This window comes from Schistocerca cancellata, chromosome 8 (genome assembly GCF_023864275.1).
Source record: "Schistocerca cancellata isolate TAMUIC-IGC-003103 chromosome 8, iqSchCanc2.1, whole genome shotgun sequence".
Lineage (NCBI taxonomy): Eukaryota > Metazoa > Arthropoda > Insecta > Orthoptera > Acrididae > Schistocerca > Schistocerca cancellata.
This window is the reverse complement of record NC_064633.1, coordinates 288,455,441-288,470,261: the sequence shown is the minus strand read 5'-3', so window position 1 is coordinate 288,470,261 and position 14,821 is coordinate 288,455,441. Positions and strand designations below refer to the sequence as shown.

The following is a 14,821-nucleotide window of genomic DNA, read 5'->3' as shown; positions in this document are numbered from 1 at the left end:
GATAAATGCGCCTGTGGCTGAGAGCTTCTTTTTGCAAAGGAGAGCTGTATTTACCACTCTCGTCATCTCCCAGGAATTTGAGTGCGGAATACTGAGAACTGATGCCGTGTGTTTTACGCGTTATATCAAGAAAATGTTTCTCTGGGACGTCAATTGACTGCAGCATACCACACCCAAGATTTCTCCGAAAGCAGCGTACAATAAACGTTCCTTTCTCAGTCACTCAACAAATATTAGTCATGTTCGGGAATTTACAGAGAGCAAATTCAGCCATGTGAATATGACGCCTTTCCTGTGACAATAACGTAGGCAATTTCCGTACAGATACTTCCGTTTCTCTGACTGAATCTTAATGCAGCTCTAATGACGGAGCCAAAATTCGTAGAACATCGAAGAAAGCAACAGTATACGATACACAGCAATTTATTCGTCTTTCTTGCTGTCTTGGAATCTCATGTTAAATGTAGATTTGACTATGTACAATTGCTATAAACAAATGTACAAATTGCTTGCTCCTTACAGGATGATGTACGTTTCTTGACCCACGTGGTGACTCATATCACGCTCTCCTACAGGTAGCTACACACTTACCCGTTTTAGGAACACGTTGACAAGAGAAGGTAACGAATAGTTCGAATAATGTTTGTACTTCAGGGTTAGATCAGGTGTAGGAAGATCTTATACAGAAAGAGTCTATTGCTATCAAATACTGTCTGAGAACTAAGAATGTTATTTCCATGACTGCATATTTCGATAACATCATCGTATGAAAACTGTGGTGAGTACATAGAAAGAAATTGGAAAAGTATGATTGATACCGTAATATTTCGTTGACGAATGTTACTAAAGGAAAACTACTCAGGAAAAATACAGATGAACTGTGGATCACCACAGAATGGGGATCTCAGAAAATCTTAACATTTCAGTAATAAAGTTAGGATGAAGAGAAATATATGAGCACTATTTAACATAGTAAAAGTGAAAGTAGTGTTCGATATTATAAAAGGATGAATATGCGGTGCAGATTAATGAAAGCCTTTGATTCAGTGATATAAATAAAATAGTTGATGGCGACATGCTGTTCTGGAAATATGCTAAACACTGTTTACGAATTGTCACAGTTCACTAATAAGTGACTATTCTCAATTCCATCTCTGCAGCACAGCAGAACGTCAAACCATCTGTTTTGCGCACCTTTAAAGTTTCCATGTTCGCAGTGTTTACAGGCTACTTATTCAACACTGCTTTGTTGCGTATCAAAGCAAGGAAAATCTATTTCTTAGGACATTGATGAATGTTTGAAATTTACGAAACTGACCTGTAAGAACTTAACAGGCGACTACGCTGCATTTATGTTTAGTCTGTTGCACACACAATTCACGTACACTTTCCTTGCAGATTTCTACAGCTAAAGGAAGAATGAAGGTCAAGGAAAGCGAGCCTGAGCCAATTCAAGTAGTCAGGGTCAAGCATCTGGACGAAGATAGCAAAAAGAATGATCCACTCGAAGTGTAAGTAAACTACACGAATATCTACCACTTCTCCCCTTATTTTCTCGTACATAAAGTCCCATCATCATAAAGATTAAATTGCAATTAAGTTCTTGGCGCCATAAATTGTATATACACTACACTTTTTCATATTAACCAAAGTTTGCCAATTCCGCTGTTTTTCTACATCTTACCTGAACGTTTAATTTGTATTCCTATTTGTTGGCCACCACTCGTAACAATGTTATAGCGTTATTACAGCCACTTTCAGTAGTTCAGTTTTACATGAAACACGATTACTCAGCACAGAATTATTCTTTCTAATGTCTTGTTTCAGTGAGTTCACGGAACCAGAGAAAAAACAAGAAGAACTTCCCAGCGTGTCCTTCTTCAAACTGGTAAGGCGCATATGTGCTTTACATAGATATTTATTATAAGGACAGTCAGTTATGCATATGTTTTCTTAGATGATGATAATTTTAGTGATTCGGAAAACATCTCCATTACCTTATAAAAAAGTGTGCGGAGTTATGATTTTTATCGTCATACTTCATTTCATGGGTTTCATTAGGTATCTGTACGTTCCCAGAATTACGTTCACATTTAAAATTCTGTTTCTATGGGCTAGGTTCGCCTTTCATATAATACAGTAGTCATTAAAGCTCTTTACCCTTTCTTCGCACTTTGGAGTTCAATAGACAGAGATAATGTAGGAACTTCAACCAAGATAAGTTTAGCTTAGCTTAATAGAACGAATTCTTTGTGTCTCCCTTAGTGGTAGCTTCTCCTTCTTCCTACAGTTCAGTTCATTTTTCCATTGTTTTATGTTGGAGCCCACACCTCGTTGTTACCATCTGCTGAAGCAGAAGCTGTTTATAAAACTGCATGTGATACTGTGCAGATGGTGCAGTGATGTAATTCCTGAACTTTTTTTTGAGAATAATGGGGATTAGAATCCGCCCTGCTGAGGCAGAGACTGTTTACAAAACTGCATGTGACACTGTGCAGATGGTGCAGTGATGTAATTCCTGGACTTTTTTTGTAAATAAAGGAATTCGAATCCTCATTCATACACGGAGGATTGGGAGTTCCGCGGTTCTCTAAATGGTTTAAGGTCAAAACTGGGGCAGGATCTTCTGAAGGCGGCACGGCTGGGTTACTTCTATCCTTGCCCAATTGAACCTTATGTCCCAGTCTTAGCGAGTTTTTCGTCGACGGGAGTTTGATTTTTTTTCCAGTTTTCCTTTCAAAACCGCGGTACTTTAACGTGCTTGTTTGGGAAGCTTTGAGAATATCCTCAAATTTTCATCTTTGTAATTTAATTGTAAGAACTATAAGATCACCTATGGTACACGACTTCCCAATTACGTCCAACGCTGGAGTGCTATTCCTATGCCAGAGATCCCTGGCAGTAGTGACAATGTAGGGGGAAAAAATAAGCTTTCATCTTGACGTTCGGATGTAATATTCAAGGAAATTACGAACAAAAGATTGAACATGTCCTTTTTATGTATACTGTGTAACTGAAACATGCTTCACTACTGTCAAAACATTACATCTACATCTACATCCATACTCCGCAAGCCACCTGACGGTGTGTGGCGGAGGGTACTTTGAGTACCTCTGTCGGTTCTCTCTTCTATTTCAGTTTCGTATTGTTCATGGATAGAAAAACATTACGTTTTCAGGACGGCTGGAAGATACTGTATGTTGTCAAGCTATCCACAACAGCACTAAATCGCCTACAGGAGTGACCGTTCGTGGCACACCACATCTACATCGACATTTACGTGGATACTCTGCATTTCACATTTAAGTGCTTGGCAGAGGGTTCATCGAACCACAATCATACTATCTCCCTAACATTCCCCTCCAGAACAGCGCGTGGGAAAAACGAACACCTAAACCTTTCTGTTCGAGCTCTAATTTCTCTTATTTTATTTCGATGATCGTTCCTACCTATGTAGGTTGGGCTCAACAAAATAGTTTCGCATTCGGAAGAGAAAGTTAGTGACTGAAATTTCGTAAACAGATCTCGCTGCGACGAAAAACGTCTTTGCTTTAATGACTTCCATCCCAACTCGCGTATCATATCTGCCACACTCTCTCCCCTATTACGCGATAATACAAAACGAGCTGTCCTTTTTGCACCCTTTCGATGTCCTCGGTCAATCCCACCTTGTAAGGATCCCACACCGCGCAGCAATATTGTAGCAGAGGACGAACGAGTGTAGTGTAAGCCGTCTCTTTAGTAGACTTGATGCATCTTCTAAGCGTCCTGCCAATGAAACGCAACCTTTGGCTCGCCTTCCCCACAATATTATCCATGTGGTCTTTCCTACTGAAGTTGTTCGTAATTTTTACACCCAGGTACTTAGTTGAATTGACAGCCTTGAGAATTGTACTATTTATCGAGTAATCGAATTCCAACGGATTTCTTTTGGAACTCATGTGGATCACCTCACACTTTTCGTTATTTAGCGTCAACTGCCACCTGAAACACCATACAGCAATCTTTTCTAAATCGCTTTGCAACTGATACTGGTCTTCGAATGACCTTACTAGACGGTAAATTACAGCATCATCTGCGAACAACCTAAGAGAACTGCTCAGATTGTCACCCACGTCATTTACATAGATCAGGAACAGCAGAGGTCCCAGGAAGCTTCCCTGGGGAACACCTGATATCACATCAGTTTTACTCGATGATTTGCTGTCTATTACTACGAACGGCGACCTTCCTGACAGGAAATCACGAATCCAGTCGCACAACTGAGACGATACCCCATAGGCCCGCAGCTAGATTACAAGTCGCTTGTGAGGAACGGTGTCGAAAGCTTTCCGGAAATCTAGAAATACGGAATCAACTTGAGATCCCCTGTCGATAGCGGCCATTACTTCGTGCGAATAAAGAGTTAGCTGCGTTGCACAAGAACAATGTTTCCTGAAACCATGCTGATTACGTATCAATAGATCTTCCCCTCGAGGTGATTCATTATGTTTGAATATGCTCCAAAACCCAACTGCAAACCGACGTCAATGATATAGGTCTGTAGTTTGATGGATTACTCTTACTACCCTTCTTAAACACTGGTGCGATCTGCGCAATTTTCCAATCTGTAGGTAGAGATCTATCGGTGAGCGAGCGGTTGTATATGATTGCTCAGTAGGGAGCTATTGTATCAGCGTAATCTGAAAGGAACCTAATCGGTATACAATCTGGACCTGAAGACTTGCCCGTATCAAGCGATTTGAGTTGCTTCGCAACCCCTAAGGTATCTGCTTCTAAGAAACTCATGCTAGCAGCTGTTCGTGTTTCAAATTCTGGAATATAACATTCGTCTTCTCTGATGAAGGAATTTCGGAAAACTGCGTTCAATAACTCCGCTTAAGCGGCACAATCGTCGGTAACAGTACCATCGGCACTGCGCAGCGAAGGTATTGACTGCGTCTTGCCGCTTGTGTACTTTACATACGACCAGAATTTCTTCGGATTTTCTACCAAATTTCGAGACAATGTTTCGTTGTGGAAACTATTAAAGGCATCTCGCATTGAAGTCCGTGCCAAATTTCGCGCGTCTGTAAATTTTAGCCAATCTTCGGGATTTCGCGTTCTTCTGAACTTCGCATGCCTTTTCCGTTGCCTCTGCAACAGCGTTCGGACCTGTTTTGTGTACCACGGGGGATCAGTTCCATCTCTTACCAATTTATGAGGTATAAATCTCTCAATTTCTGTTGCTACTATATCTTTGAATTTGAGCCACATCTCGTCTACATTTGCATAGTCAGTTCGGAAGGAATGGAGATTCTCTCTTAGGAAAGCTTCTAGTGACACTTTATCCGCTTTTTTAAATAAAATTATTTTGCGTTTGTTTCTGGTGGAATTGGAAGAAACGGTATTGAGCCTAGCTACAACGACCTTGTGATCACTAATCCCTGTATCAGTCATGATGCTCTCTATTAGCTCTGGATTGTTTGTGGCTAAGAGGTCAAGTGTGTTTTCGCAACCATTTACAATTCGCGTGGGTTCGTGGACTAACTGCTCGAAATAATTTTCGGAAAAAGCATTTAGGACAATCTCGGAAGATGTTTTCTGCCTACCACTGGTTTTGAACAAGTATTTTTGCCAACATATCGAGGGAAGGTTGAAGTCCCCACCAACTATAACCGTATGAGTGAGGTATTTATTTGTTACGAGACTAAAATTTTCTCTGAACTGTTCAGGAACTATATCATCGGAGTCTGGGGCTCGGTAGAAGGAGCCAATTACTAACTTAGTTCGGCTGTTAAGTATAACCTCCACCCATACCAATTCGCACGGAGTATCTACTTCGACTTCACTACAAGATAAACCACTACTGACAGACACAAACACTCCACCACCAATTCTGCCTAATATATCTTTCCTGAACACCGTCTGAGACTTCGTAAAAATTTCTGCAGAATTTATTTCAGGCCTTAGCCAGCTTTCTGTACCTATAACTATTTCAGCTTCTGTGCTTTCTATTAGCGCTTGAAGCTCAGGGACTTTCCCAACGCAACTACAACAATTTACAACTACAATTCCGACTGTTCCTTGATCCAAGCACGTCCTGTATTTGCCATGCCCCCTTTGAGATTGCAGCCCACCCCGTACTTTCCCGAGGCCTTCTAACCTAAAAATACCGGCCAGTCCACGCCACACAGCCTCCGCTACCCGTGTAGCCGCCAGCTGAGTGTAGTGAACTCCTGACCTATTCAGCGGATCCCGAAACCCCACCACCCTATGGCGCAAGTCAAGGAATCTGCAGCCAACACGGTCGCACAACCGTCAGAGCCTCTGATTCTGACCCTCCACCCGGCTCTGCGCCAAAGGTCCGCAGTCGGTTCTGTCAACGATGCTGCAGATGGTGAGCTCTGCCTTCATCTCGTAAGCAAGACCGGCAGCCTTCACCAAATCAGATAGCCGCTGGAATCCAGAGAGAATTTCCTCAGATCCAAAGCGACACACGTCATTAGTGCCGACATGTGCCACCACCTGCAGCTGGCTGCACCCTGTGCTCTTCATGGCATCCGGAAGGACCCTTTCCACATTTCGGTTCCTACTAAGTACCGAGCGTGGTACTTCCTGAACAGCTACTACTTGGAAGCAAACACATCAGCGTCATGATTTCCATACAGGTTTTAAATAACGTAAATGTTAGCTGACGGGCGGTGTCACAACAACCGTAAGTTGTTATTACAATGAAAAGAAACTCTCGAAAGAAACAGGTTTTCTGGATTTGATCACCATCTCTATTAATTTCATCCGAGCAGATTTGTTCCAAGGGCTAAACAATTAAAAATAAAAATAACCAACATTTCCACGAAATTATGAAATGTGTAAGAAGAAGTTTATCTATTTTCCATTAAATGTGAAGAAAAATCTTCTCCGTTTCGGAGATTTTAAGTGCGTCAAGATAAATGTATTAAGCGTTACTATCATTTGATAAACTGCATACTAATTAAAATAAATCTATTTCACTTTATTCAGTTACATGTGCTGAGGTCTTTTGACATTGCTCAGTGTCTGCAGTGGTATACCAAGTCTGATGTGCCAACTAGTGAAAGTTAGTAATAAGTGAAAAACAGTTCGCCGTTTTCCATGTCATGATGTACATTAACTAAGCACTCTCTCACTGATCTCATTGTGCCACTGTAGTTATCACATCATCTGTATTGCAGGTAACGGTACGAAATGTAGCTTGAGTGCAAAATATAGAGCGGAAAACGTATTTTGGGTTCATTCACTGATATGGATATACGAGATTAAGTGACTCAGAATTTTATTTCTACTAACATGCTGCTGGCAGTACATATTCTATATCATGCAGATAAACTTTTAATGCGAAATATATAGATCTGGAACAAAAGCGACTCAAGTTTCCAGGAGTAAGTCGGCTATCGACCTTAATCAGTTGTTCGTTATTTGTATCAGTTCTTTATTTTGAAACAATATCAGAGACGCTTCAAAATAATTCTAAGGGATCATCCAGCATATTCCAATTTGTACTCAAGTTTCATGTTCATTGCAGTCTCTAAGGGTAGATGAAACCTCTTACTTTTTGATCTTGCAGTGGATTTTGCGCATAGTTTTAACAGATTTTTAGGGCTGCCTGTTCTTTAGATCATAAAATTCTACCAATGAAGCAAAGCATTTTGACGTTAAAGTTGTTTGGTTGCATTACTAGAGCTACATCTCAGCAAACAGCGGTGGTACATTAAGCAGTGATAGCGTATGAAAGAAACTATATTCCGAGAAGGAAAGGATTAAAAAAGGTGGGAGGAGGAGGAGATTAATCTTTAACGTTCAGTCGGCAACGAAGTCGTTAGAGATGGACCTCGAGCTCGGTTTAGGGAAGGATGGGAAAGGAAATCGGTCATGCTCTTTCAAAGGAACCATCTCCGCATTTGCAGAGGCGATTTAGGAAAATCACAGAAAAACGAAGGGACGCGATTTTGGATGCTTGGTCTAGCCCTGACATTAACCTACGTTTATAAAATGAGAAAGGCATTGGAGAACTCCTCACAAACTGTTATGTTTATTAATAGTGTACTGAATAAGGGCTGAAACGCATCCATACCAGACCGTGACGAGGATCTAGGAGCAGGCTCACAACTGATTAGCTGGAAAAACCTTAACTCACAAACTTTCAGCTCCAGACACATTAAAACTTACATAGAGATACAAACAAATAAAGATCACTTTGTACTCAATAAATAAAATTTCGTCTATGAAATTTCTAGGCATCCTTGTGCATAACAAACAGATGAGGCACCAGCACATGTATATCTGACCTAAAACCAACATTTTGCCTGCTTTACACTTAGAAATCTTCCTCATTTTGCTTACCTTCAGAATGGGTAGCAAGTATTGTGTACATATTTTTAGTCAGTTACGTCCTCTGAAAATTTTATAGGCCAGCGAACCTAAGGTCAAGGCAGTATTTGTGGTACACAAGCGTGTTGCAAAAATATTATGTAATATTCATACGCTAACCAAACATATTACGTAATTCTCTTCAGGAACCTTGCGATTCTTAAATATGAGCGAAATTAGATATATTCCTCAATGGTATTCGTGGCTAATAATAAAATCAGGTAACTGAAACAATAATCAGGTTGGCAGCCAGAAATATGTAGAGTCCCTCCTCTCGTAACGTTGTAACCTGACTGTTCAGGTAACTTGAAGGAGAGCAAGGTATGGTACGTTTTTACTGTTGCCGATGTAATCTGTATTAGTATTTGAGAACAGTCAGGAATAGTCGACATTGTTTTACTTGTCACAATTAATTTTATCACGCCTCGTGTCCTGTTGTAAATACTTTATGATACCTGTTGATTACCTATGGACAAAAACTGGTCATGTAAAAATAAATTTTTATCATCACCTCTTGGTGGTCAGTCATGACTCTTTCAACCTCGGATTAATTTCTGGGCCCGATATTCCATTGCCTCTGCTGCATAACTCGCATAGATACACAGATAACCCAATAAGTAAAATTAAGGGAGCTTATCGATCAAGCGTCTTTCTCGTCGCATAACCTCATTGGCACACAACCTCATTTCATATTAATTACAATGCAAATGTAACTGTAAATGCACCGAATGATTGCAGCATGTTGCCGAAAGGTGTCGTGCTTTTAAAATATTAGTAACAAGTGTTTCTTGTAATATACCATTATTTCACAAATATCTGACGGAACAGTCGCAGCCCAGAAATAATATCCGCATGACATGGATAAATTTAAGTCAAACCAAGGAAATGTTGGAATTCCTGAGACGTGCATTGAAATGGATCCATTCTTTACTGATGGAGTAATTGTTGCAGTTTGGCGCGACTTTATCAAGTAGTATGGCTACGTTAACCCAAAGTCCGACTGGGATTCGAATCATTCGCGTTTTACATCCTCTGGCGCGCACTTTTCCGCCAGACCACCAGGTCCGACATTTTTTACAAAAAATATACTGAGCGCCCTGATACATATAAAAGGTACGTTAGCGTAAGAATTTGTAATAGGTTCAATAGACAAAATTTATCAATTGTTGTGTTGACACTTTCGAGGAAAGTGCTTGACTAGTTTCCAGAGCACCCTCCGAATAAAATCTTTCTTTCTTCATATGAGTGTAAATCTCAAGCTCTTTGATACAGGTTCGTTTTGTGAAATTGGTTTAAGGTGAACAGCATCTTGTAGTACCGCGGGAATGGTGCAGTGGTTGGCAATACGAACATCATTTTCGGAGCTCAGTGGTTAAAAGTTTTTCAAGTTTTCTGTGATTTCTCTAAATCGCGTAAGGCAAAGGGTGGTATGTTTCCCTCTGAGCGAGCTAGTACTCCAACGAGACGTCAAACCCTTCCGTGCTTCTTGTAGTCAACGTATATGATCTCAAAATCTGACCTGTATCTCTTATGTGCGAGACTAGCGAAAACTAATCTGATATGACATATATTTGCAAAGTTAGCGGACAAAAGTTTCTCATCCAATTAACAGAGAACAGTGATTGTTTTGGCGCATTGACGTGATGTTAAACTGCTGCTTGGAGTTTATATGACACTCCATCACTATCGTAGGTCATGACCGTGAATTGGTTTATATGCCACAGTAGGTTGTACGGAATCAGCACAGGAAGACCGAACGATGTGGAAACGTGACAGAGTGGCAACATTCTTAGGACGTGCCTATTAACAAACCGTGAACCTAGTTGTACTACTTCTTGGTGTATTGACGCGAAGAGTCCAACGTGCCGACATGGAATGGTGTATCACTCACAGGCATCTAACGCGACGTAAGACCGGTGGACGTAACTATGTCCCAAACGACAGGAAACGGAGACGACCATGACGCTTTGTCGGAGACAGTGGTTAGCCCTAAATTACGAAAGTCCCTACTGTCATTATTCCTAAATAGGATAAATATCAACTCCTCTCCCTCAGCAAAGAGACTAGGAGTAGTAAAAGAAGAAAGTCTAGACTGGACTGCACATACAACTGCAATGCGCAAGAAGGCATCAGCATCTTTCCATGCCCTAAAAAAAACACAAAGAGCTCTGCCCTCTTGATCTACAAAAAATATTTGTACGACCACTCCTACTTCCTGTTATTGAGTACTGTGATGTCATCGCGCAAGGTCTTTCTCATGGGAGAGCACATCACCTTGAACGAGTTTTGAATGCCTGTGTTCGTCATGTCTATGACATTCAGCTCTTTGCTCATATTTCACCATCATACGCACAGCTATCCTGACTGCGAGCACAAAAGTGCAGAGATCTTCATACAATCTGTCTCCTCTACTGTCTCACCAAAGTATACTGTCTTTCGTATCTCTTCCCGACCTTAACGTTCTCGCCTGAACAAAGAGGCGGAAACTCTCGTTCCCATCAGAGCTAATTTTTTTCTTTCTCACTCCATAGCTCAGCCACTATCTCCAAGCCCTTTTCAGTAGAGTGAACCCAGCTCTGGAGTAATCTCCCGCGTTCTATTAGAGAACAGAATTACATCTTCAGCTTCACAAGACATGTAATAAAATATCTGCTGAAGCAGAAATAATGACTTCACTGTTCTTATGCTCAGTCGGTACATCTGTACATTCTTCATTTCAACCAGATCTTCCCTATAGCCCACTACTCTCAGCTGGTGCAGTGTCGTCAAACGTCTTCTCCACAGAACTGGCTGTATCACAAAACATCTGTTTTGTACTACTGTAAACTCTTTTCCACTTCGACTTCTACATCTACATGAATATTGCGCACGTCACCGTACAGTGCGTGGTGGCGAGTATCTTGCACCACTAAAGATCATTTCCTTTCCTACTCCACACGCAAATTGAGAGAAGGGAAAACGACTTTCTATATGCCTTCTTATGAGCCAAAATTTCTCCTATCTTTCCTTCGCAGCAGTAGAATCACTCTGCAATCAGATTCAGATGCCGACCCCCTAAATTTTCTCAGTAGGGAACTGTACCTTCCGTCCAAGGATTTCCATTTGGGATCCTGAACAATCTCTGCAATACTTGCATGTTGTTAGAATCTGCCGTTAACAAGTCCAGCAGCACGCCTCTCAATTACTGCGATGTCTTCCTTTCATCTGATCTGGTACAGATCCCACACACTAGAGCAGTATTGAAGAACAGGTCGCACCAGAATCCTATGTGCGGTCTCCTTTACAGATGAGTCGCCCATTCCTAAAATTCTCCCACTAAACCCAAGTCGAACAAAGAACCGAAGTCGAAACTTCTGCTTACGTGCCAAATTCTCAGATTATCGTCCCACTTCATATCGCTTTGCAACGTCATGCCCAGATCTTTAAACCATGTGACTATGTCGACGAGGAAACTACTAACGCTACAACCGAATACTACGGACTTGTCGTTGCTAATCACCTGCATTAACTTACATTTTCATACATGTAGAGCTAACTGCCATTCATTCCACCAACCAAGAATTTTGTCTATGTCATCTTGTATCCTCCTCCAGTCACTCAACTTCGACTCCATCCGTACAACACAGCATCATTAGGGAACAACCACAGATAGCTGCCAATCGTGTCCGTCAGATTATTTATGTGAAGAGAAAGTAACAGCGGTCCTGTCACACTTCCCTGGGGCACATCTGATGGTACCCTTATACAATATCAACACTCGCCGTCGAGGAGACGTATTGGATTCTATTGCCTAAGATGTCTTAGAGCAAATCACATAACTGGGAACCTGTTACATATGCTCGTATCTTCATTAACAGTCTGCAGTGAAGTACAGTGGCAAAGTTTTTTTTAGTAAATGTAGAAATATGGAATTTGTCTGTTGCCCTTCGTCCATGGTTCGCTGTATATCAAATATTTATGTATAGCACTGACATTACTGTTATTTTTGTTATTGTTGTTATTATTATTAGTGGTGGCAGCACCACTAGTAGAATTATTGGCACAATAATTTTAATAGTTCCTAGTTGTTTTATTTACTCACATTGTTTCCATACCATTTTCCACATTACAGTTACTACTTCTTAGGTACCGAGGATAATGGAATGTAGTCGAATTAAATCAGGTGATGCTAAGGGAATTAGTTTAGGAAATGAGACACTTAATGTAGTAGGTGAGTTTTGCTATTTGGAGAACAAAATAACTGATGATGGTCGAAGTAGAATGGGTATAAAATGTAGACTCGCAATGGCAATCAAAGCTTTTCTGAAGAAGAGATATTTGTTGAAAATGGTTCAAATCGCTCTGAGCACTATGGGACTTAACTTCTGAGGTCAAAACTCCCCTAGAACTTAGAACTACTTAAATCTAACTAACCTAAGGACATCACACACATCCATGCCTGAGGCAGGATTCGAACCTGCGACCGTAGCGGTCGCGCGGTTCCAGACTGTAGCGCCTAGGACCGCTCGGTCACACAGGCTGGCAGAGATTTGTTATCATCGAGTATAGATTTAAGTTTCAGGAAGTCTTTTCTGAAAGCATTTGTATGGAGTGTAGCCATGTATGGAAGTGAAACATGGACGATAAACAGTTTAAACAAGAAGAGAATAGAATCTTTCGAAATGTGGTGCTACAGAAGAATGCTGAAGATTAGATGCGTAGCTCACGTAACTAATGAGGTGGTACTGAACAGAATTGGGAAGAGGAGGAATTTGTGGCACAAATTGACTAGAAGAAGGGATCGGTTGGTAGGACATATTCTGAGGCATCAAGGAATCACTAGTTTAGTATGGGAGGGCAGCGTGAAGCTAAAAATCGTAGAGGAAGATCAAGAGATGAATACACTAAGCAGATTAAGAAGAGTGTAGGTTTCGGTAGTTACTTGGAGATGAAGAAGCTTGCACAGTGTAGATTATTAAGGAGATCTGCATCAGAGCAGTCTCTGGACTGGAGACCACAACAACAACAGGTACCTATCATGAAAAAAGATACTGTAGGTATGAAACAGCTGTCAGATGATGGAGACGGCCTGATGCCGTTCATGAAGTCAGGTTATGTAAGTAAACAATAAATAAATATGTTACGTGCTTAAAAGGGTTCTTCGTACGACCAGTTAGTTATATAATGCGAAGATCATGAACCTCTGCTGTACGGTGTGGCCTTCCACAGTACCGGTTCTCCACTGGCTGGGAGAAGGTGATCCTGGTGATCGGGCTGCTCGGGGCTGCGGGCACGGGCGCCTGCCAGCCGCTGAACGTGCTCTTCTTCGGCGACCTGACCGGCATCATGGTGGACTTCGGGTCGCAGCTGGGCCCGGCCATAATGGCGGCCGCGGCGGCCTACATGAGCGGCTACCGCGAGTACCCGGGGGAGACGCTGACCGAGGCCGTACTGCGCGTCATGTACTCCACGGAGCGCGCCGACGACACGGGCAACGTCGCCGATGAAATAAAAAACAATATCACCCAGAAGTTCCTCGACGGCATTCAGACCTTCGCTATCAACAACAGCATTGTCGGCGCCGCCACTTTTATAAGCACATACATCTCTCTCGCCTGCTTCAACTACGTAGCTTATACACAGGTAGGTCAGCGTGCTTGTTTGTTCATGAAGCCTACATTTCTGTAATTCTTCTTGTAGGAGTAGTAAACAGCAAGTCAGATGCAAAACGGAAGGGTTATTAAAATCGCTTTACCAAAATTCAACGTTAGTACAAAATGTTCTTGAGAAGGAAATCTGGACAACTGGATTTCGTATTGTGGCAGAGGTACTTTGAAATACAGCCGAAAGGCGTCAGTCAGATATAACATTTGACCTCCATAGTAAGCAAAAGGTGCACAACATGGTTGTCATCATTTGGTAATTCCTCACCAACCTGAGTGCACTAGCTATGTACTGATGAGGAAGTACCAATGGGCAACAACCATGTTGTGCATGTTTTAATTATTACGTAAGCGAAATCTTATATTTGACTAAAATAAATGTCGTGAGCCTACGGCCTCCCGTCGGGAAGAACGTTCGCCGAGTGCAAGTCTTTCGATTTGACGCCAATCAGCGACTTTCCCGTCGATGGGGGATGAAATGATGATAATTAGGACCACACAACACCCAGTCCTTGAGCGGAGAAAATCTCTGACACATCCGGGAATAGAACATGGGCCCTTAGAATTGACATTGTGTCTCGCTGACCACTCAGCTACTGGGGGCGGACATATTTGACTGAGGATGCTCTACTGTCCTTGAGCTCGCAGCAGTTAGTTTCAGTTATGATGCCTGAAATCACATTTCTGAAACCCATGTGCCGTGATGAATGGTTCGAATAACTTAATGAGTGGGTTAGTTTCTCGCAACTTTAGTTACACCGTGAACACAGTCACGCAAGAAGCAATATCTA

General features: G+C 41.6%; 1 protein-coding gene across 2 annotated transcripts in view; it reads left to right on the top strand.

Annotated features, from left to right (window-relative positions):
* Window positions 1-1,403: 1,403 nt before the first annotated feature.
* LOC126095086 (ATP-dependent translocase ABCB1-like) overlaps window positions 1,404-14,821 on the top strand; it is a 146,067-nt gene continuing 132,649 nt past the window's right edge. For both annotated transcript variants that reach the window (XM_049909771.1, XM_049909770.1), the window contains exons 1-3: window positions 1,404-1,511; window positions 1,828-1,888; window positions 13,597-14,010. In XM_049909771.1, coding sequence (XP_049765728.1) covers window positions 1,420-1,511; window positions 1,828-1,888; window positions 13,597-14,010 — 567 coding nt within the window. In that variant the 5' untranslated portion in view covers window positions 1,404-1,419. The remainder of the gene's footprint in view (window positions 1,512-1,827; window positions 1,889-13,596; window positions 14,011-14,821) is intronic.